The following is a 22,578-nucleotide window of genomic DNA, read 5'->3' as shown; positions in this document are numbered from 1 at the left end:
TACAGTGCAGTTGTATGGAAAGGTAGTGTTTTGGAAGACATCCCTGACTTTGAGCTAGGACATAGCTGCGTTCCCTGGCATACCCCACCACTCACTACTTTCCCAATCATTTCAGCGCTTCCTTTTCCTACCATCACCCCCCCCCCCTTTTTTTGTGTGTATTCTCTGATGATTATTGGACACATGACTGCTTTGCGAACTGGCCAGCATATAGTCCATATTCCATCACTGCCCCACCGTTCATCTTAATTTCAACGTGTTTTGCACACTTCCTACCATTCACCCCTCTCTTTTTCTACCTACACTGTACATAAAAAAAAAAGGAAAGAAAAAAGCTAAGTGACCTAAACCTTCTCTCCGTCAACGTTGCCCACCATATATGACACCTATCTTCACACCACCCACCACCATCTTAATTCATCCTACCAATTTCCTTTCACCCATCCCACTTTTTTTTTTCCTCTCTTGCCTTGGACTTTCACCTACAAGTAACTGGTCTTCCCACAACACCCATCTCCACAGTGCTTTCTTCCTTACCATGCCCCACCACTCATCATTATTTCAATTCATCTCACGCACGCACTTCCACCCACCCCACCCATTTCTGAAATACCGCATCATCTCGAAAACCACTGTCCTAATGAGAATGCATTTTTCGCACACTCCTTCACATGCATGACCTGGAGTGATCTATACTGAAGTGAAGTGATCGGGTGGCCCTCAAGAGACCTGAGTGGACCTGGAAGACCTGAGTAGTCACATTTCAAAAGTCACTTCACTGAGAGGTTTGATTGTTTACCCTACCCTTCATAGGGATGACCTTTATCAATACATATTCACTTGAGTCGATGTGATACACTTGAAATGATATGCAATGTCCTAAAGAGACATAAACCAACTAAAGTAGTCCATAATAAATCTACTTGTTTCTGTCTATAGGTGAGCTGAAATAGAATTACTATAGGTAATTTAAGCTTATCTGCATGGATGCGGATGGACTGAAGTTCTCTAAATGGGCCCAACTAAACTTAAATTGACTTAATGAACCTATACTGATATGGCTGGGGTTGACTGGATGTGAAAGCCCCGAGTGAACATGATTGCGCCTAAATAATCCCAGTGTTGTTGTGGCACCGGGCTCATCTAGACGTGAACTCGATGGACTGGGCTGAAGTTGGCCTTCTCTTGCAGTCCACCACCCTCCTTGCAGGGGACAGTGAGGGAGGTGAGGGACATTTGTATAACCGGGCAACGGAGTCATCCAGATATATCGGTGCCATCACGTGAAGGAGTCCCTCTCCATCACCAAATGGACTTAACTGCAACTGAATAACCCCGAGTGGATTGTACTATGCCTGAATGGACCGACATGGATGTGAAGTGCCTTGATGGACTTACAGTTAGCGAAGTGGCTCTAAACTGATTGAAACGACTTACATGGATTTCAGTTGATATGAGTGGGCTAGATCGGATGTGAAGGTTGTATATGAACTGTAAGTGGCCTGAGTAGACCTAACCCAGCCTGAATGACTCTGAGGTGATCTTTGTGGGTCAAAACTGGCCTGACTGAACTCAAGTGGCAGAAATGGGCTAATTGTTGATAAGAACTGACCATTTCGAACAACTTTTAACAGTGGGTGTAGGCTAACCTTACCTTAGGTCACTTATGGTATATGCCTCGTGTAGATATAAAGGTCCAGAATCAATATGGAGAAGCCAAAATTGATCACGGGATTTTTTTTTCCCCAAATCACAGTATACTACGAATTATTATTGGTCTGACGTTAATGTTAGCCGACGGTTTTGTGGGACGGACACAAGTACGCGGTCGACAAACTCACTTAGGCTATTACATAAATTCATTGTTCTTCTGTTTTACATTTAAATGGTTAGAAACAGCATATAATAATAAGATCATAAAAGAGAGGAGTAATGCAGTAGGCCAGTTGGCTTGTGCTAGGCAGCTCCTACAAGAGTAACTAAACTACTAGAATAAGTCAAGGATAGTAAAGAAAGGCTCTTCCCCGCCTATCATATTATGCACTGTCTATCTATCTATTTATTGCCAGACGCCTTGATCCTGTAAGGGGTGGCCACAAAATAATTCGTCTCCAGGTCGCCCTGTCCCCCGCCATGTCACTGCCCTGCTCCGAGGTCACCCCCCCCCCCTCTCTCATATACCTCTCCACTCCATCCCTCCATCTCATCCTCGCTTTTCCCCCTCACCACCTCGCTCACATACACTCTCCTCGGTAGCCTATCATTCTCCAACTTCTCCATATAGCCAAACCACCTCAGTGTATTTTACCGCTTTCTATCACATCCATATCCACACCATAACGCTCCTTCACTTCCTCATTTGTCAGTTTTTCTGTCCCTCTAACTCCATATGCTCCTCTCAAATAACTAATTTCCACTGCTCTCACCCTTGACTTGTGTCCTTCCAACAAGGTCCAAGCTTCATTTCCATACTTTAGAATTGGTATCACAATACTATCATGCAGCGACTTTTTTACTTCCATGCTTACTTCCCTATTTCTTATCACTTTCAGAGAACCAGCAGCCTTTCTTCCTTGTCGTACTCTTTCAAGCACTTGGCCCCCCAAACTTCATCCTTATTCATCACTGTAATGCTAGGTGTCTAAGGGTCAGCTTCCCGTCCCTTGAAAGCCTAGTGTGCAGCTGGGTTCCCTTCTAGACCGGAGCTTAGACAAATAAGAGAGAAGCAGGGCACAAAAACTCAGGGCAGCAACCTTACGCGTATATTGACAAATTCTAAATGTGGAACAGGTAGACGTCACTAAACAGGAATCTAGGCAATTATATGACATGTACTGAAATCATGGGTGGTAGTGTCGCGCAGGACACTATGTGGACAATAGTTCAGGGTAAATGGAGAATAGGACAATGAACAGCACTAAGGGTCTTTGGGCCGGGGAATCAGTCGCTCAGTCGCTGTCACTTTGGGGTAAATCTACACTTTGCTTAGAATGGGCGGCTCGCTTACAGGTCTCATGGCAAGGGGAATTATACTGCTAGGGCCGAGATACACATTCACGGAGGTTACTGTAATCACCGCTCGGCTTCTCTCATTTCATCACTGTTTCACTGTTGTCCTACACTTTAGTCAAAATAGCACTGATAGATCTTGGGTTTAGTTTCCCTTTGGTAACGTAACACATTGCCCGATACTTAAGTCACTGTTTCACTGTCACTGCACTTTCATTGTCACTCACTGTCGGGACTGGGTACGGTGGTGGCGTGGGTAGAGGGCGGCAGGTGAACTCAGCCCGGCTGCTGGTGGGGGCTGCATTCCGCCAGGGGCCTCTGTATCCAGTGGCCACGTGATCACTCGTGGGGGCGTCCTCTCTCATCCGGGGCTGTGTGCTGCGAAGGGCCCCGCACTGTCGGAACTGGGAACTGGAGTACGGCCCTTGGGGCTGGAGCTGAGGAGCCTCCTGAAGCACTCACTTAGGCGCTTGACGGAGGACGAGTGTTATCTGCGTCGGGGTGTGGAGAGGCCTTGTCCAGGGGTCCTGGGGGCGGCCTCGGGGGTCTGTCGGCTGTGGTCTCCTGCCATCGGGGATGCCGTCAGGGGCAGGCTGCGGCGTCGGCCTTTGTCGGAGTCCAGCAGGTTGAGTCCCTCTGGAGCCAGCTGGACAGAGGATAACCCTGGGGATAATACAGGGCCTCTCCACAGGTCCTCGGGGCTGAGGCCTTTCTCCTGAAGGTTGCCTCGCTTGTGGTGGACAGTAGGGTCGTCTGCTCCCCCACCTGTTGGCAGGTCTGATGGCAGAGTGCCCTCTCATTGTGGAGTCACAGGGGGCGAGGGGCTTTGGTGCTCCTCCCTGGTGCGGCTACTGGCCGTCAATGGGTTCCCATGGGCAATGGAACAAGGGAGGCTGCTGGCTGTCCCTTCGTCATAGGCATGGCTACCGGCCGTCACCTGGGCCCAACTCCCTGATGGGGGAGCAGGTGAAGTGCGGCTACCGGCCATCGCTTGAACCCCGTATAGAGAACGACGTGCCGACGAGGAGCGGCTACCGGCTGTTGCCTGTGTCTTGTCCTCTGAGGCAACTACAGGAGGAGAAGGGATGTACCCTTCTCTCCCCAGCGTGGCTACCGGCCATCGCTGGTTCCTGTAGGGGAGTATAGCAGCACTTGACTGGAGAGCGACTACCGGCCATCTCCTGCTATGTGGCCTGGCTGCAGGCCGTGGCCTTTTAAGGGCGCAGCTACCAGCTGTTGCCTGAGCCCAGCTACAGGCCATGGCTCTTAAGGGGAAGCAGCTACCAGCTGTCTCCTGAAGGGCAGAATGGCTGCAGGCCATCTCTATAAAGCCTTCTGAGCGGCTACCGGCAGTCTCCTGAAGAGCTGAGCAGCTACTGGCCATCTCACATAGGGCATGGCAGCTGGCTGTCACAGGGGTGCTGCTTGGAGCTAAGGAAGTAGCTCCACCCCGATCCTGTTGAGGGTCAGCTCGCCCGCAAGGTAGTCTCCGTTTCCTGCTATAGTGGAGGCGGGCGAGTTCCGGGTCATAGGGGTGCGCAGCCCAGGTGGACTTATGTCCCTATTGCCCGGGGTCGGGTCACGCTCTGTCTGCCCCTCCGTAGGCTCCTCCTGGGGGTGTTGTGATGCCCTCGGTTACTTTTTCTGGCATTTTAATCACACTGCCAAAGTACTTAAATGCACTCACTGCTATGCTAGGTGTTTAAGGGTCAGCTTCCCGTCCGTTGAATGCCTCTTCTGCAGCTGGGTTCCCTTTCTAGACTGGAGCTTAGGAGACTAAGAGAGACACAGGGCACAAAAACTCAGGGCGACAACCTTACACGTATATTGGTAAATTCTAATGTGGAACAGGTAGATGTCGCAAACAGGAATCTAGACAATCATATAACATATACTGAGACTGGGGATAGTAGTATCTCTCAGGATACTGCTCGGACAATAGTTCTGGATAAAAGAGGATAGTACAATAAACAACACTTAAGGTGTTTAGGTAGGGAGATCGGTCACTATCACTTTGAGGGAATTTTACACTGTGGTTAGAATAGACATCTTGCCTCTAGGTCTTATGTTGCGGAAGAATTATATTACTAGGGGCTAGATGCACACTCGCTCAGGTTACTGTTATCACTGCTCAGCTACTCTCATTCTGTCACTATTTCACTGTTGGTCTGCATTTCTGGCACTATAGCACTGATAGAACTTGGCCTTAGTTTCCCTATGATATCTTTAACACACTGCCTGATGCCTGGGTCACTGTTTCACTGTCACCACACTTCCACTGTCACTCACTGTCGGGGCTGGGTAGGGTGGCGGCGTTGGTGGAGGGCATCGAGAGAGCTCACACCCCGACGACTCCTGATGGGGGCCGAGTTCCGCCAGGGGCCTCAGTGTCCCATGGCCATGGGATCACTTGCAGGGGAGTCCTCTCTCGTCCAGGGCTGTGTGCAGCGAAGGGCCCTGCACTGTTGGGTCTGGGAACTGGGGTCCGGCCCTCGGGACTGGGGCCGAAGAGTTTCCTGAAGTACTCACTCAGGTACCTAAAGGAGGACGAATGCCGTCTGCATCGGGGTGGGGAGAGGTCTCGTCCGGGGGTCCTGGGGGTGGCCTCGGGGGCCCGTCGGCTGTGGGCTCTGGCCGTCGGGGACGCTGTCAGGAATGGGCTGCAGCATCAGCCTACATCAGGTAGGGTCCCTCTGGAGCCGGCTGGGCAGAGAATAACCCTGGGGATAGTACAGGACCTCTCCACGGATCCTCAGGGCTGAGGCCTTCCTCCTGAAGATTGCCTTGCTGGTGGTGGACAGTAGGGTCGTCTGCGCCCTCGCCAGTCTGCAGGTCTGATAGCAGAACGCCCTCTCATAGTGGAGTCACAGGGGGCAAGGGGCTCTGGTGCTCCTCCCGGGCATGGCTACTGGCCGTCGCTGGGTTCCCATGGGCAATGAAATGAGGGCGGCTGCAGGCCGTCCCTTCGTCGTAGGAGCGGCCACCAGCTGTAGCCTGGGCCCGACTCCCTGATGGGGATACAGGTGAAGTGCAACTACCGGCCATCACTTGCCTGTTGGTGCGGCTACTGGCCATCGTCTGAGCCCTGTATGAAGGATGACGTGCTGACGAGGAGCGGCTGCAGGCCATCTCCTGCCAATGGGCATGGCTTCTGGCCGTTGCCTGTGTCCTGTCCTCTGGGGCAACTACAGGAGGAGAGGGGACGTGCCCTTCTCTCCCCAGCACGGCTACCAGCCGTCGCTGGTTCCTTTAGGGGGGTATAGCAGCACCTGACGGAGGAGTGGCTACCAGCCATCTCCTGCCGTGTGGCCTGGCTACAGGCCATGGCCTTTAAAGGGTGCAGCTACCGGCCGTCACCTGAACCTGGCTACAGGCCGTTTCTCTTAAGGAGGAGCGGCTACAGGCTATCTCCTGCAGGGCAGAGCGGCTACAGGCAGTCTCTGGGAAGCCTTCCGAGCTGCTACAGGCCATCTCACAAAGGGCGCGGCTACTGGCCGTCGCTGGGGTGCTGCTTGGAGCTAAGGAAGTAGCTCTACCCCGATCCTGTCGAGGGTCAGCTCGCCCGCAAGGTAGTCTCCGTTTCCTGCTATGGTGGCGGCGGGCGAGTTCCGGGTCATAGGGGCGCGCGGTCAGGGCGGACTTATGTCCCTGTCGTCCGGGGTCGGGTCGCGCTCTGTCTGCCCCTCCGTAGGCTCCTCCTGGGGGTGTTGTGATGCCCTCGGTGACTATTCCCGGTATTTTACCTACATTTTCCATTTCCTCATCATCCAACCTCACTGTACATTCAGTGACTCTCGGAGGCCATTACTTTACTCCTCCCTACATTCACCTTTAGATTCCGTTTCTTACAGACTGTCCCAAACTCCAAACTCATTCAAAAAGCATTGCAGTTCCCCTTCGTCTCACTGAACAATACAGTATCATCTGCAAACTATAATAATGAAATAAATAATACACTAATATATGCTAATATAATATACTCATGTATGTACTAGTATAATACAGTGATAATGGTATACTGTTGCTAATATACTGATGTTACGAAAGATTGAGAAGGAAATATAAAACGTAAAGCTTTGAACTGCACACTGGGGTGGCCAAAATAAACGAAAAGTAATCACAGTGAATGGTTAAACTGATAGGCTGTGTGGTGTGGTTACAAGTTCTGGAGTAAGAAACTATTCAACATACCCTTTTTTTCGAGTGTGATTTTCCTCTGCCATATCTTCCGTCAGTCAGAGCCACCGAGTGACGCCGTTGCCATGGTTACACTTCTCAGCAATCGCAGGTCCACTAATTTTTTAAAATAATTTTATATTTATTGCCAAATTTTTTATTAAAAATTAAATTATTGCAATAAATTTTTGGAAACCTCAAATGTGGGAAATTAAATGCAAAAATATGTGATATAAATACTTGTTCTGGGGTGTTTGGCAGTAATGATGGCGACAACACATGTGTGTTCTTGAATATGCTGTGGGACGATTTTTAGTCGGGTTTTTGTTCTTATAAGTGAAGAAAGGCCATATAAATTACACATAAACATCAGTGCTGACCATAGTGGCGAGGAGACAGGAAAAGTGACATCAGAATTCCTGGGTATCTTCAGTGTAAGGTTGTGGTAAGGAAGCAGAAACTCTTAGCTAGACTCGCCGCGTGGATTTATAGATCATGTATTCAAAATAATGCCATTAATAAGAGGAAAAGTAATAGATTACGTACTCGGAATAAGGAAAATGCTTTTGTAAGACATAATTTTTGTTAGCTTTATTAAATTTCATGCGTATATGGTATGTTAGTGATGTGAAATATGTAGGTAATTTCAAGGCGGTAAAATATTAACTTAGGCCAATAGCGAAGTGTTGGGAGGATAAGTACAAAGTAAACCTTCAAATTGACATGTTTATTTTGAAGGACAGCCACTTTGAATATGAAAACACCATGCCTTGCTATATGTTGCTGTGTGAGATGAAGCTTCAGTACTCTGTGTACCAGTATGGCCAAATAACCGTACAGTAGGCCTATCTGCTTCACTTGTTATAGCTGTTTTTTTTTCATCTGAGAGAACTGGACCACTCTCCTAACTTTCACTGAAGTTGTAATTGCCTGAAATTCAGTGAGCCTTGTTTATGTGGGCGAAATTAATTCTGAAGTAGGTTACCAGTTAAAATTTTCCTCTAGTATCAGATTGCCAGAAAGAGGTTAGAGATCTCTTCCAGATATACCGAGTCACAGGTAATGCGACAGGAAACTGCCTTATTTTGTAGTGTTTTTAAATTTTTATTAAAATCCTGTAGTATATTCCTTTTTTTTTTTTTTTTTAAGTGCATTTTCAGGTTTTGATATGTTTTGATTTCAGGTTCAGGTAATGTTCGGGAGTATAGCCGTTTTAACAGCAGTCCCTGATGTTATTGTTGCTGTCTGGTTACACTTTTCTTTAATCTTGTTTATGTCCCATTTTCTTTTCCCATATCTTCCAAAAAGAATAAATACTTTCCTTTGTTTCATCTATATTTTCATTTTCAAATAAGAACTTTCCAATAACATTTTTCACACTTTCTTCATAAGGCTGCTGTAATCTAATGCACTTTCTCCTTTCCTCATTGTATGCTGGGCACCACATAATAAAGTGAGTCAAATCTTCCTTTATACTGTCACATAGGTCACATTTTGTCTCCTCTCCTCTAAACCTTTTCCTGTCATAAAACCATAATGCCAGATTCCAAAGAAATAATAGGAATCAGTATGTTACTTAGTTTTAAGTCAACTTTCTTCTGTGATGTTTCTTCCACAAATGAAAATTGAGGTGCTTTGGGGTCTCTAATATGTGCCTGTGCTGGTGATTTGTTCATGTTTCAGTCATGAAATGCAGTGTGTTTTTGTTTCTTGGTGGTGCATGATGATCATAGGTGGTATCCTTTTTTTTTTTTTTTTTTTCACTAGTGCATTATAGTGGTGGTAGGTGGTGGCGACCATCATCCACTCACTTGATGTAGTGCTGCCTACTTCTTCCTTAGCCTTTATTATTCTTTTTCTGTGCCTGCCCTCCTCTCTTCCTATTTCCAACATCTTTCCTGTCACTACTTATTGCTTTTCTTTCCATTACAGGTGGCTTTATATTGAGTGACAAGCCAAATGGTTTCCTGTAAGCCAAGAAACCATTTACAACGCTGGGTGGTAACCATATAACCAAACCATACGTGCTCCCTACGTGTCAAGTGGGTTGGTGGAGGGTTAGTGCCCCTCCCTGTAAAACAAATAACTCAGAGTCAAATGGCCACCCCGTACGGGATTATGGCGTCTGGCAATAGATAGATAGATAGATAGCATTATAGTCCTTATTCAGCCAGTCAGAGTGCTGGAAGTGTGTGTCTTCTGTTGTTCATACTTGAAACCAGATTCAAGACGTACTCTGTCGACCGAGGATAAGATTGGAAATTGGTCTCGGTTGGGCATGAATGACGGGGGGCTTGGTTAAATGGCGTTTGGGTAGGCTAATGCCTAAAATGGCATGAAATTCGTGAGTTTCTTTATTTTCACCATTATAAAGAACTAGTTTGGGGTAAATATTTACAAAACCGTAACATCACATTAAAGACCCATCAATATCTTGCTTATTTGGAGAAGAAACATCACAGAAGAGAATTGACTTACGGTGCGTTTTGCTGGTCCTGGTGCTCGGAGTGACGTTGCTATCACATCTTACCATAGAGTGTGTTATACGGGGTGGAGTGTTTAGTACCTCTTGTGTGGAGGGGAGGTGTGTGTGTGTGTGTAGTGGTGAATAATGGAAGGGGAGAGTGGAGGAGCAGATATGGACACCGGCTGGCAGGACAGGAAAAGACCCCCACCATATGTCAACCTCGGGTGAGGAAAAGTCTTCGGGATCGACTGAGAAGGCCAGGAAAACGTTGCCACAGTCCAAGTCCGTCACTGAAGGTGGACAAGCTCCAGAGGATGGTGTGGCAGTGCAGACAAGGGTGACTTACATAGTGCGGACCCATGACCGATCCAAAGTGTTTTGTCACCCACAGAGGGTGACAGATGCCCTCAATGAATCTCCTTTTGCCAAATACATTGTGGAGGGATCCACCAAGCCACTGGGGGATGGATCGTGCCTATCCTTTGGAATCTTTTCAGCTAACTTGACCAAGCTCCAGCAACAGCCCGAGGAAATGGTGAACTTGGGACCTTGGGCTGTGGTGTGCAGGCGCGCCAGTTATGAACCCGGAGGTGCAGTAAAAGTGGGAAAGATTGGGCCGATTTCCCCAGAACTGGACATCTCAGTGATAGCAGAGAGGCTGCACCCTGCAGACAACCATGCCTCTCAACTCTTGGAGGTCAGGATTCCAGTTCGCTTTCTGGCCCCCAGTGCTTCCAGCCAGTCACAATGGATAAGACTCGTCTATCGTGGCCACCTTCCCTCCAGGGTCTTCTTTGGGTACTTGTCGTTCCCGGTTGGTGAGTACACCCGCCCCGAATTACGCTGCCATAATTGTCATCTGTTTGGTCATACCTGACTTACTTGTAGAAACAAGGTTAGGTGCTCCATGTGTAGTGGCTACCACCCCTTTAGGGCAAGATCAGAGGACAGCCAGAAATGCAGCAGAGACCCCAGGTGTTTTATTTGTGGGAGTGATGAACACAGGGTGGTGTCCAAGGTCTGCCCCATCTACAGGAAGGCCAGCGATATATACTTGACCATGAGGAAGGCAGGAGCCAGCTCTGCGGAGATCAACAAGTGCCTTTGTGAACTACACACTGCGTCCCGTAGCACCCTGACTCCCCGTGGGTCGGGTCGACTGACACCTTCCCAGGCCCCCCGCAGTGCCCCCGCAGTGCCCTCAGCAAGGTAAGACTTATGCTAACTGTGTATCCTCAAACCGCTATGCAGTCCTTGCTGATGATGTTCAGGAGGAGGACCTAGGATTGACTGACATACTGGGAGTCTCCACCCACCCCGCATCAGTGGCAGAGGTCATCATCCATGCAGATACCAATGTGAATAAGGCACCATCACCTCCCCACACTGCTTTTCACAACCATCACCGCACTGCCAGCCCTCAAGCCTAGGGGGTGCCTCCACAGGATTCGGTTATGGCTGCCCTTGGGAACGATGGTACCTCCCGATAGTGTTCCTCTGGCCCCATCCCTGCCCTGCCTTTGTTGGGCCGATGGAGACTTCACTCTACCCATCCAGGACATCAATGAAATTGAGAGCCTCTGTCTTCCATTGATGAGGGTCCAGGTTCTGGGAACTCTTTTATAGCACTTCTCACCGAGGCACTGGCATTACACCAAAAGGGGAAGTCCCTCATAGAAATCTGTTCCCTCCTTTGGCCGCGGCTATTGTCCCTAATACTGTCATGGGGGGTACAGGTGGCTTAAGAATCCTGCTGTGGAATTCTCATTCACTAGTCCACAAGTCACAGGATTTTAAAATTTTAGTGGCTGAAAGGGAACCAAATGTGGTAGGGGTGTGTGAGACCTGGCTACAACCCCGCATCTGCCTCACCCTGGGGGGTTTTATAGTCTATAGGTCAGACCGCCCTCTAGGGAGGGGTGGGGGCCTATTGCTGGCTGTCCAGGAGACTTCCCAGAGTGTGAGTTTGCCTCTTACCCAATATCCCAGTGTCCTGATGAAAGTCTTGGCGGTAAGGGTGGCTCTTAGATCTGGATGGGCGTCGGTGCTGTTATGTTACAACCCATGTCAGGATGTGTCCCGGGAGGAATTAGTACATTACTTTCATCAGCTGCCAGCCCCTGCCTTCATCATGGGGGATTTTAACGCCCATCATCACCTCTGGGATCCTTCACTAACCATCAATAATGCATCGGGATCGTCTCTTTTTCAGGCACTCTTAGACTCCCCGTGAATCGGTCTTCTCACACCTCCTCGCCTGTACACCCGATATGACCCCCATTCCTGACGACCATCAGTCTTGGACCTCTGCCTTGGAGATGCAGCCTTCCAGTGTCCAGCTGTAGAGGTGGGTCCCTATATGGGCAGCGACCATCTACCAGTCTTCTATGATTATCCGGGCCTTTCCACGTTGCAGTCAGGAGACTGTCGCCCAAGATGGAAGTTGGTGGGAGACAAATGGGACACATTCCAGACGGAACTGGCTTCCTGTTTTCCAGGCAGCTGGGGCTCCCCTCCACTGTCGGCTAAGGATTTTGCACATCTCTTGGTTGAGGCGGGGGGCAGAGTCTTTCAGGGTTCAACTCGCCGTTGTGTACACCGAGCAGGAGTCCCATGGTGGTCAGTCGAATGTGCTGCTGCAGTCAGGGCCCATCATCGAGCCTGGCACATGTGGAGCCACAACCCTTCCCTAGAACTGGGGCGCAAGTACCGTCGGATTAATGCCATCTGCTCCAGAACCATCAAGTTGGCAAAACGGCAAGCCTGGACCTCCTTCTGTGCCAGCCTTTCCTTCTCCACCTCCACGGCTCGCACTTGGAGATTCTTATGGGCCATGTCAGGACGCCCCACTGCCCACACTTATCCACTCCGCAGGGATGGTCTGTGCCTCCTTGATGACCTGTCCAAGGCCGACTATTTGGCGTCATTCCTCGACACCCAGTTCGGCCATCCATCTGCTTTGCCCTCTTCCACGGTGTATGAGGAGGCAATACAACGAAGCAGTTCTTCCCCTGCAACTGCTGGTCTGGACAATCTTTTCACTGCCTTGTCTCCGCCTTGTCTGCCCTTCGGCCAGGCAGGGCGGCAGGCCCGGACTCGGTGACTAATGAATTCCTCCAGCGACTGACACCCAACCTGCAGGATTGCCTCCTTCACATTTATAATCGCAGCTGGAGCCAGGGGATATTCCCGGCGGAATGGAAGACCTCAATGCTGCTGCCTTTCCTCAAGCCAGGCAAGGACCCTAACATGCCATCTTCGTACAGGCCCATCTCCCTTCTCTCGTGTGTAGGGAAACTGCTGGAGAGGATGGTGGCTCGTCGCCTGTCATGGTGGCTAGAATCTAGATCCCTTCTTAAAGAGGAACAGTGTGGTTTTCGCCCATGCCGGGGCACCTTGGACATACTCTGCCAGCTGGAATACCTGATCCACGACACATACCGCAAGGGGCTATATATGCTGGCCCTTTTTGTGGACATCAAGGGGGCCTTTGACCCATTGCCACATACTGGCATCCTGTATAAGCTCTCCCGGCTCGGGGTCTCTGGTTCAGTGTTGGCGTGGTTTGTCAACTATCTTGAAGGCAGGAGTTATGTCGTATCTGTTGGTGGGACCATTTCCTCTCCTCGTCCCATCCGTAGGGGGGTGCCCTGAGGCTCAGTTCTTAGCCCCTTGCTTTTCAATGTTTTGATGTCAGACCTGCCCAACCATCCGGATGTCTCCACATTAGTTTATGCAGATGACGTGACTATCATTAGCAGGGACACCACCATGGAAGGTGCACAGAGGAGACTTCAGGCGGCTGTCTCAACTCTAGAGGACTGGGTTCACCAATGGGATCTGGAGATCGGTGTGTCAAAGTGTGCCATGATGGCCTTCACCTTGCGCCGCATGCCATCTCAGCCGGTGGTCAGGATAGGCACTGAATCTCCTCCTGTAGTCTGTACTCACACCTTCTTGGGACTTCGTCTGGATGGGCCAATCCTTACGTGGCGTCACCACATAGAATACCTTCGAACATCCTGTGCCAAGAGGCTAGACGTCATGAAGGGCGTAGCAGGGTCTAAATGGGGTGCCAACTGTGACCTTCTTTTAGGCTACTACTGTACTGCCATCTTGGGAAAGATCAACTACGGGTGCTCAGTTTATGGTTCAGCATCCTCCACTCAGTTGCGAAAACTTGACCCGATACAAAACGCTGCCCTACACGTTGCCCTGGGCGCATTTTGTTCTTCCCCCGTGCTGTCCTTGCAGGCAGAGAGTGGTGTCCCTCCTCTACATGTCACCAGGTCGAAGCTCGTTTTCTGCCGCTACCAGGCCATACAACACTCCTCCCGCCACCACCCTCTGCCATTGCTCTTCGAGGAGGCAGGTGTCAGTTTGTCACATCCTGCTTGGCCTGTGAGGTCCCGCCAGCCACTCTTGATCAGGGCTCTCTGGGCGTACAGGTCCCTCTCGCTGCCACCACCACACCGTCATCCCCTCCCCTCAGTGCCCCCAACACCGCCTTGGAGGGACCTCTCACCTCTTGTATCATTCTGCCTGTCGGAGACTTCTGACAAATCTTGTGATGGACATCTAGCACCAGCATTGTACAGGGAGCTGTCGGACACGGTGTATGCGGGATACTTTGCAGTATTTACTGACGGTTCACACACCACAACACCCGCAGCATCTGCCGCGGCAATATACTTAGTGGACCTTTCCCTCTGCCAGACATGGCGCTTGGCTGCATTTCATGATAGTGTCACGTCAGAACTTTTCGCCCTCTTCAAGGCCTTGGCCTTCATCAAGGCACATCTCCAACCCCAGAAGGTGGTCATTTATACAGACTGTCTGGCAGCATTGCACCTTATTGTGTCCCCCAAGGCACAGTCAGCGAGACAACTCCTCTATGAGATCGAGACCCTGCTGAGTCAACTTCTCCAGGAGAATTGGGTACTTCGCCTACAGTGGATACCATCTCATGTGGGCATCAGGGGCAATGAGATTGTTGACTGGGCTGAAAGGCTGGCTTTGACCTCAGCAGCAGTGGAGACTCTCCCACTTCAAGAGGCAACTTGTAGCAGGCTTCTAATGGTTGCTAGTGGAAAGGCCTGGGACCCAGACTTGGCAGCAGAGCTCCCCTCCTCCACCTTAGGGGCTTACCGCATGGACTCCTCTTGTCACCCTTGGGCCCGTACCACTGCTCGTGCCTTGGACGTTGCACTCACCAAACTGCGCATTGGACACGTTGGTCTGGCTTCCCATCTCCACCGCCTATGCCTGGCGCTGGACTCTTACTGCCAGTGGTGCAGAGATCAAGAGGAAACAATTGCTCACTTTCTTTTGCACTGTCCAAGATTTCACTCCATGCACACAGAATTGAGGGATCGTCTGTCTATCTTAGGTGTACGAGACTTCACTCTTCCAGTACTCCTTGGAGGTGTGGGTCTAAACAATCCCCTAAGGTATCATGTCATTCACTTGGTGTGTGTCTTCTTAAGGAAGTCCAGGCAACTGCATCGCATCTAGCCAAGACATCTCCATAAGCCACCGGAAGGGATCCTCCGACCCCCTCGGAAACGAAACCCTAACTCAACACCAAGAACCAAGACTTGACTTACAAGTTACAACTGTGCAAAATATTGGTCTGTTATTATTTCATAGGAATCTGGTGTTATGATTGTGTAAACATTTACCATTATTTCTTTTCTAATTAGTGAATCTTGTTTGAATAGCAGTCTTTGTTCACAATTGCAGTTCTTCAAGTGACACTGAAGGAATCCAACCACCATTTAGGCACTGATGTAACTTCTTTTTGTATGTTACTGATTTATTATGACCTTAGCCTGATTTACCATAACCTAATCTAGCCTAGATTATCCTAAGCTAGCCTTGTTATCCAGTCCTTACCAAACCTCATGACGGCCATCTTGGAGTGCCATTTTCAAACTTACCCAGTAACTACCTTACCTATTAATTCTTTACCACATGGGCATTACCTTTCCATATTTCGTATTGAAACAATCGTTTGACAGATTATTTGTAGTGCTTCTTAGATTACCATAGATAATGGGCAGTTTTAAAATATTACCTTTGAAATATGGAAAGACTTGTTTACCAGTACTGTGTATCATACAGTCATCTTGATGAAGTTACCACCCAGAACAAAACTTGCTGCCAAATTCTTCTAATGTACTTCTTACTTCTGGCATTACCGGTATAACTTCAAAGCCCCTCCCTGTAAAACAATTAACTCTAAGCCCTTGGCCACCCTGTTTGGGATACATGGCGTCTGGCAATGAATGAAATGAATGTTAGCTTTGGATAATTTCAGTTTAATGAGGATTGGTTAGGTTAGAATATGATAGGATAGGCTATGTTAAGTTAGAATAGGCTGGGTAATGATAGGTTTAGTTAGTTAGGACTCAGATTGGGATTAGGTCTGATAGGTATTTTAGGAACTCTAGGTTAGGTTAAGTGGCAATCCTATGTGGTTGAAATGAGGGGTGGGGAGTGTGGGGGCAATGCCCCCAGTTAGAATCAGCTAGGGTAGGATTCATTACTTTAGGCTGGATCATTAGGTTTCTCATAAATATGATTGATTGATGCACATGAACCCTTCGTGTGCCATGTGGGGTCAGATTGACCCTAACATTTTTTTAAAATGATGCCATTCAGCCACTTACTGTTTTAGGGATCTGGCAAACCATGACTGTTTGTCTTTGGCTAGTGTATAAGCACACAATATTTGAGTGGAAAGACTCTTATATTGTAGTTCTGGAGTCAGGAGGGCACAGACTCATTGGGGTGGGGGTGTGTGGGGGCAATGCCCCCGGTTAGAATCAACTAGGTTAGAGTATGTTGCTTTAGGCTGGATCATTAGGTTTCTCATATATATGATTGATTGATGCACATGAACCCTTCGTGTGCCATGTGGGGTCAGATTGACCCCAACATTTTTTTAAAATGATGCCATTCAGCCACTTATTGTTTTAGGGATCTGGCAAACCTGACTGTTTGTCTTTGGCTAGTGTATAAGCACACAATATTTGAATGGTATCTTGGCATTTACAACGCTGGGTGGTTACCATATAACCAACCCATACGTGCTCCCTACGTGTCAACAAGTGGGTTGGTGGAGGGTTAGTGCCCCTCTCTGTAAAATAGGTAACTCAAAGTCAAGTGGCCACCCCTTACGGGATTATGGCGTCTGGCAATAGATAGATAGATAGATAGAACTTGGCAAGGCTCTTATAGTTCAGGAGTCAGGAGGGCACAAACTTCATTGGGGGGTTGTCCAGTACCCCATCTAGAATTCTGTGTAACTTTTTTTTTTTTTTTCCCCATGTTCAGAATATTATTGACCATGTCACTGATTGTTGAGATATTCTACAGCCAGTGGGGGAGAATCGTAGAAGATCCTCCCATTTCTGATAATAACACCTGCAGTGATTTATCTGATGTTAAAATCATTCAAGGGTTTTCAGATTATAAATATGTTACTGGTAATCTTATTTATTTTTATATTTACTGTACTTGATTTGTAAATCACTCAGGGGTTTTCTGAATAGCCATAAATATCAGTCTTGTTTCGTTCTGAACATATATTCAACCAATTTTTTTGGGTAATTTCATTTTCATGAACTCACGATGTAGTTCCGCTCTTCGGTGTCTGCCTTTTCCTCTCCTCTATCTTTCTTTCCTTCCATCCTCTTCTGTGTTTCTTTCCTCCATTCTTTCTTTGTCCTTCTACCTATGGGTGACTTTACACTCCCTCTTCTGGCTTTCTTTCCATCATTCTTTCCTCTTCCTTGTGCCTGTGGGTGACTCTGCACTGAATGACAAGCCAAATGGTTTCTTGTACACAAGGAAACCATTTACTATGCTGGGTGGTAACCATATAACCAAATTTTGGTGTCTTGTGGTTTAGTGGGCAGTTATGGTGCTCCAGTGGGATTGAGTTAGTGAAGGTTTATATCCAAGGGATGGTTGGGGTTTATTGCTCACGTAATGCCACTCGGGGGGGGGGGGAGTGAGACTGGTCACTCTCATCTTAAATGTCAGGACCAACTTGCCTAGCCCTGGGCTCCTACACTTCTCTTGGGGCAATGTAGGAGTGGATGATGATGATGATGATTTTTTTTTCTATGGTATTATAACTGATAATACATTTATTTTAATATGTTAAGGGCATACTGAATGAAAAAGAATGATGTAACCTAAAAATAAATGCCACATTATTCATTTCAGGTGCAGACTTTCAAAAATTTTGAAGAAAATTATAAAAATTTTACTTTCATTAAAAATCACAAAAAGGACACCTGGTGGACTGGCTACACATACCTTGTCCTGAACAACATATGGACAAGTTTTAACATTTGTAACTTTGTGCATATGACAGGAATCCGAAAGTTAAGTTGGGGTCTTTGGAGACTACGCATGGTGTTCCGGGTTACGTTTTTTCACCTGGCGTACGAAAGGTTAAAATGTTCCTTTTGATTTCAGAGCAACTTTATGATTAATTGCAAGAAACTTTAAGTTAAGAAAAGGCATTAATTTATCAGCAGCATAATAATGAAACAACTTTCAATAAGGATAGATTACCATATTGTACTTGCAAATACAGTATATGGAAATAATTGTGTAATGTACACAAATTGTGTTGTATTTTTTGCAGAATTTAGAAAGTCAGGGTCATTTGATTTACTTTCTCGAGGCTTCCATCTAGTCTCAGAGAGGTTGAGAAGTACAGTAATATTGCACTTTTGCTTAGAAGACACCATGTCACAATGAATTACTGGTAAGCATTTCTGGTGGCGACCATCATCCACTCACTTGATGTAATGCTGCCTACTTCTTCCTCAGCCTTTATTTATTTATTTTTTTTTTTCTGTGGGTGCCCTCCTCTCTTCCTGTTTCTCCCATCTTTCCTGTCTCTTCTTATTGCTTTTCTTTCCTTTACAGGTGGCTTTTCATTGAGTAACAAGCCAAATGGTTTCCTGTAAGCCAAGAAACCATTTACAACGCTGGGTGGTAACCATATAACCAAACCATACGTGCTTCCTACGTGTCAACAAGTGGGTTGGTGGAGGGTTAGTGCCCCTCCCCGTAAAACAAATAACTCAAAGTCAATGGCCACCCCTTACGGGACTATGGCATCTGGCAATTGATTGATTGATTGATTGATTTCTGCACAAAATGGCATACATTGTATTCTGTAGTATACAGTGTTATGGAACAGTATGGATTGAGGTATGTTTACATACTAAGTCAGTATTAAGATTAGTGAAAGTAGTATCACAAGTCAAGTGCTGGAGAGGGATGCCCTCACATGTTGGCACCAACATACAAAAATGAGGTAGCGGAGCTACTCTTGTACGCAAGTCCAACATCTTTCCAGTCCCCTTAAAGGAGGATGTCAGACCTCAGGAAAAAAGCATCAGCCTTCAGTCATGGTTTCATGTCCAAATGAGTGTGGTGCCACAACAGTAATACCAAAATGTGAAACTGTTAAAGTCAAGATACCCCTGGATCTCTCTTGACCCTTGTTAAAATTTCGTTACCACTTTGGTGTCACCTTAACTTTCAAGACTTGGAGTTTTTTGGGGGGTCAGAAGTTTAAGTCATGTTATTCATGTACTTTCACAGAAAATACTGTTTTGGCTGATGTGGTATTTCAGATGCTTGCTTGTTAAACCAGTACCGTAACTGTAAATGAAGATTTAATGTGTAGCAAGTAGCAGTTTGCTGATGTTTTTATTGCATTTATGTTTTCAGATTCCATTTTGGTCATCAGTAATGACGGAAAATGGCTGCAGCTCTGTAATGTCAATGAAAGACTTAACCAAGCAAAGGAAGAAGAAGACTCCTGGTGATGGTGTACTTAAAACTGGTGCAGCGCAACAGTGCTTGGAAACTGTAGACATGGGTAGGCCTATCCCAGCTGTTAGTCATGGAGAAAACAGTGGACTGGTAGTCAGTGGTCTTGGGACATTAAAAGGTAAAAAGAAGAAAAAGAACAAAAAAAGCAAACCCCTGGATATTCAGAAAGGTGCATCGCAGTCAAGTAAAGAGGGAGAGGGGGAGGATGCTGCAGAAAGTATCGATAGTGGTTGCATTGCTGATGCACCAGTAGATATGGGAGAACTAACAGACTGGCCACAGGTAAGATATGATTTTTATTTTTTTTTCATTTAATATATCAGTTGTTGCTTATATTGTCTCCTTACCCCATCCTTTGTTGGGAAAAAAAAAGGGGGGGGGGGCAAGATTATGATTCTGATAATGCCCTGAACCAAGAGCACAGTAGCTTTTGAAAATTATTATTTTGTTGTCCAATTGTGTCCGGCATTGTTTTACTATGAACCAGTATAGAGTACTTTTCTCCTTAGGATTTTAGATTCTTGCGGTTGTATTGGATTTCTTCCTCCTATATGAGCTGTAGTTTGATATATCAGTTAGCAGTAAGTTTCTCGCCCTCAGTTTCACCTGAATATGAACCCAGCTGACTGCAGGCTGAAGCCCATTATCATTTTCTAGATGATAAGGAGCAAATTGAGTGATTTCTGAATAATTGAAAAGTGGAGCTGCATGGTTGTTGGTGCCACCATGCAAAGGTACCCGTCTCTAGCTTCATTGTACAGTAATTCCGTGATTATCCAATGTAAAAGAGCTAAAGGCACGCCCAGGTAATGGCTCTGTCTGGATAATGGACTTCTCCCCTGTCCTCCCTTCATATGTAGCCAAACTTTGAAAACCAGTGTAAAAAGCCACTGCAGTACATCGTACAACACCTATTCCTGTTGTTTAACACTGCTCTGTCTGGTCAAGTAGACCTATAACTCACAGCCAAGCAATTATCATGGTCAAGCAGACCCATCAACCATAGACAAGCAATCACCACTGCAGGGCAGTACCCTGCAGCAACATTTAAAAAAAAAAAAAAAAAAAAAAAAAAAAAGCAGTGGGCACACAAAACATAATGGTAGAGGAGAATAAAATCATGCTACAGTACAGTAAGCAAAAAATAAAATTAAAGTCAATACTCACGATTCGACCATCGCGCATCAATCTTACCCAGGATCTCCTGCTTCTCCAGAGTCATCACTACCCTCTCCCTTTTCCCTGGTGAAGGGGCCATCATCACACACCCTAGGAAGAGGCATGCAAGGAATAGGAAGGCCTGAAGCAGGCATGAAACAACCACAAAAGCCACCACATGCACTGCCATAACAACTATCCAAGAGATGTTTACTACACTGTCGCCGCACGGGAACTGAGATTGACTGAAGGGGTCTCTAGCAGTCGCAGGGTGAACTACCCAGCCAGACAGAACGATGCAGCCGGGCAATTCCCCCCGACCAGGCGACAAATGTTCATGCGGTCATACTTCCGCCCGGATACAAGCATTTGTTCTAGATATTTTGAAAAAGTTTATGAGTAATGGTTTCGAACAGCCAGATCACGGCGTTCAGGTAATGGCCTGTCCGGGTAATTGCTGTCTGGACAATAGAAGGATTACTGTACAGTACAGTAGACCCTAGTTAGCTGCGGGGGTTAGGTTCCAGAGACCCCTGCGAAAGGCAAATTCTGCGGATACTCAAGTCATCATCACAAAATGGCATATTATTTCCACATAAGCACATCCTTGAAAAAATAAAAACTGTAAAATATTGCAGATACATGTTAACACTCACCAAAAGTCTGTGTGTTCTTTTCATAACCTTTGTACAGTGATGACAATTGCTGTATGATGATGGTGATTGTTGTATGGATGACAATGATTGCTGTATGATGACGGCGATGATTGTAGTGCAGTTCCTACAGTGCCAATGTGGTGAGGCGACGAGATGTGTGGCAGCACTGTAGGTAAACTATGAGTCTAGTCTGACCCTTCTGACAGGACACCAGATAACACCTTATGCTCTGTCTCTGGCTTAGAAGGATTGCTTTTATCCTTTACTTGTTTCTTGGGAGCCATTTTTCTCTTACACAATGAAGTACAGTAGAGTTGTAAACACGAGATGGATGATGATGACGTAAGTAACGAACTGGTTGGAGTTTACAATAAGACTGGCGGAATGGCGGGAATGCCCGTGGGTGCGGGTATGCTAACTGTAGCCATAAAAGAAGTGCGAGTTGCACACCAATTTCAGATTAAGTAACAGTGTATAGCACAGTATTAAAATAAGTTTGTTCTGCAGAAACTTAAATCCGTAGATGCAAATTCCGCGGATAAAAAGGGTCTACTGTACTAAGAAAAATTGGATGTACTGTAGTGGAAACTTGCATTTTTCATTAGATGGGTTGTCCCATTTGCTCCAGTATTCTTTAATGAGATTTTACTGTACTGTGTATGTGATGCTGGAAAGGGACAGCGTCATGCAGTTGCATTGATACACTGATGACCCTCAGCATTCTTCCTGACCCCTGTAAGGGGGAAGATGGACTGTTGATGAAGCATTACATCAGTCTGTAGTCCATTGGTATAACATTTCAAATGAACTTGGCACTGCAATTATTACTACTGCTACTACATCTGTACTATGTACATCACTGTATAAACAGTAAGACCTCACTGTAACGGACTAATTGGGGTCCAAACCATTCCGAAAAATGCGAAATTCTCATAAAAGCGACGCCCGGACTTCCCCCTGCTAACCTGGAGTTTTCTGATACATCAGACATTAGTCCGGATCGCATGAACGGTTTTTAACCCCTTAACCACGGGGCGTCACTTTCGTGACGCTTGGGAGCAAGGGATCATACCGCGGGGCGTCGCTTTTGTGATTCTGTGTTATTTTGAATTCACCCGGGCTTCCAAGTGGGGGCTTGTATCATCTATCAGTACTGACAATGTCCAACACTAGTCAGTACTCCTAATCTCATCTGTACTCCCATCCATTGTTGACAATTTAGCCATTTCTCCCCATTCTTGACTC

The 22,578-nt window shown here is 46.9% G+C and overlaps 3 protein-coding genes across 5 annotated transcripts in view; 2 read left to right on the top strand and 1 right to left on the bottom strand.

Moving 5' to 3' along the window:
- The window catches only part of LOC145394148 (dynein regulatory complex protein 1-like), a 61,037-nt gene extending 57,663 nt beyond the window's left edge, over positions 1-3,374 (bottom strand). Inside the window, exons 1-2 of the mRNA XM_080268128.1 lie at positions 3,237-3,374; positions 681-748 (exon numbers count right to left, since the gene is read on the bottom strand). Of these exons, the coding sequence (XP_080124254.1) occupies positions 681-748; positions 3,237-3,374 (206 nt within the window). The remainder of the gene's footprint in view (positions 1-680; positions 749-3,236) is intronic.
- A 4,087-nt stretch (positions 3,375-7,461) lies between these two features.
- The window catches only part of Surf6 (Surfeit locus protein 6), a 76,646-nt gene continuing 61,529 nt past the window's right edge, over positions 7,462-22,578 (top strand). The window contains exons 1-2 of one of the 3 annotated variants that reach the window (XM_080268031.1): positions 7,462-7,624; positions 19,415-19,801. In XM_080268031.1, the coding sequence (XP_080124157.1) occupies positions 19,436-19,801 (366 nt within the window). In that variant the 5' untranslated portion in view covers positions 7,462-7,624; positions 19,415-19,435. Of the gene's footprint in view, positions 7,631-18,395; positions 18,438-19,414; positions 19,802-22,578 lie in introns of those variants that run through there. The other 2 variants (XM_080268030.1, XM_080268033.1) reach the window with 2 other exon arrangements.
- On the top strand, positions 13,343-15,166 carry LOC145394147 (uncharacterized). The gene has a single exon (XM_080268126.1). The coding sequence runs from the start codon at positions 13,343-13,345 to the stop codon at positions 15,164-15,166; it is 1,824 nt and encodes a 607-aa protein (XP_080124252.1).

The sequence above is a fragment of the Coenobita brevimanus genome, chromosome 26, assembly GCF_032717465.1.
Source record: "Coenobita brevimanus isolate Jiangsu-jjx chromosome 26, ASM3271746v2, whole genome shotgun sequence".
Lineage (NCBI taxonomy): Eukaryota > Metazoa > Arthropoda > Malacostraca > Decapoda > Coenobitidae > Coenobita > Coenobita brevimanus.
This window is presented reverse-complemented; position numbering and strand designations above follow the sequence as displayed.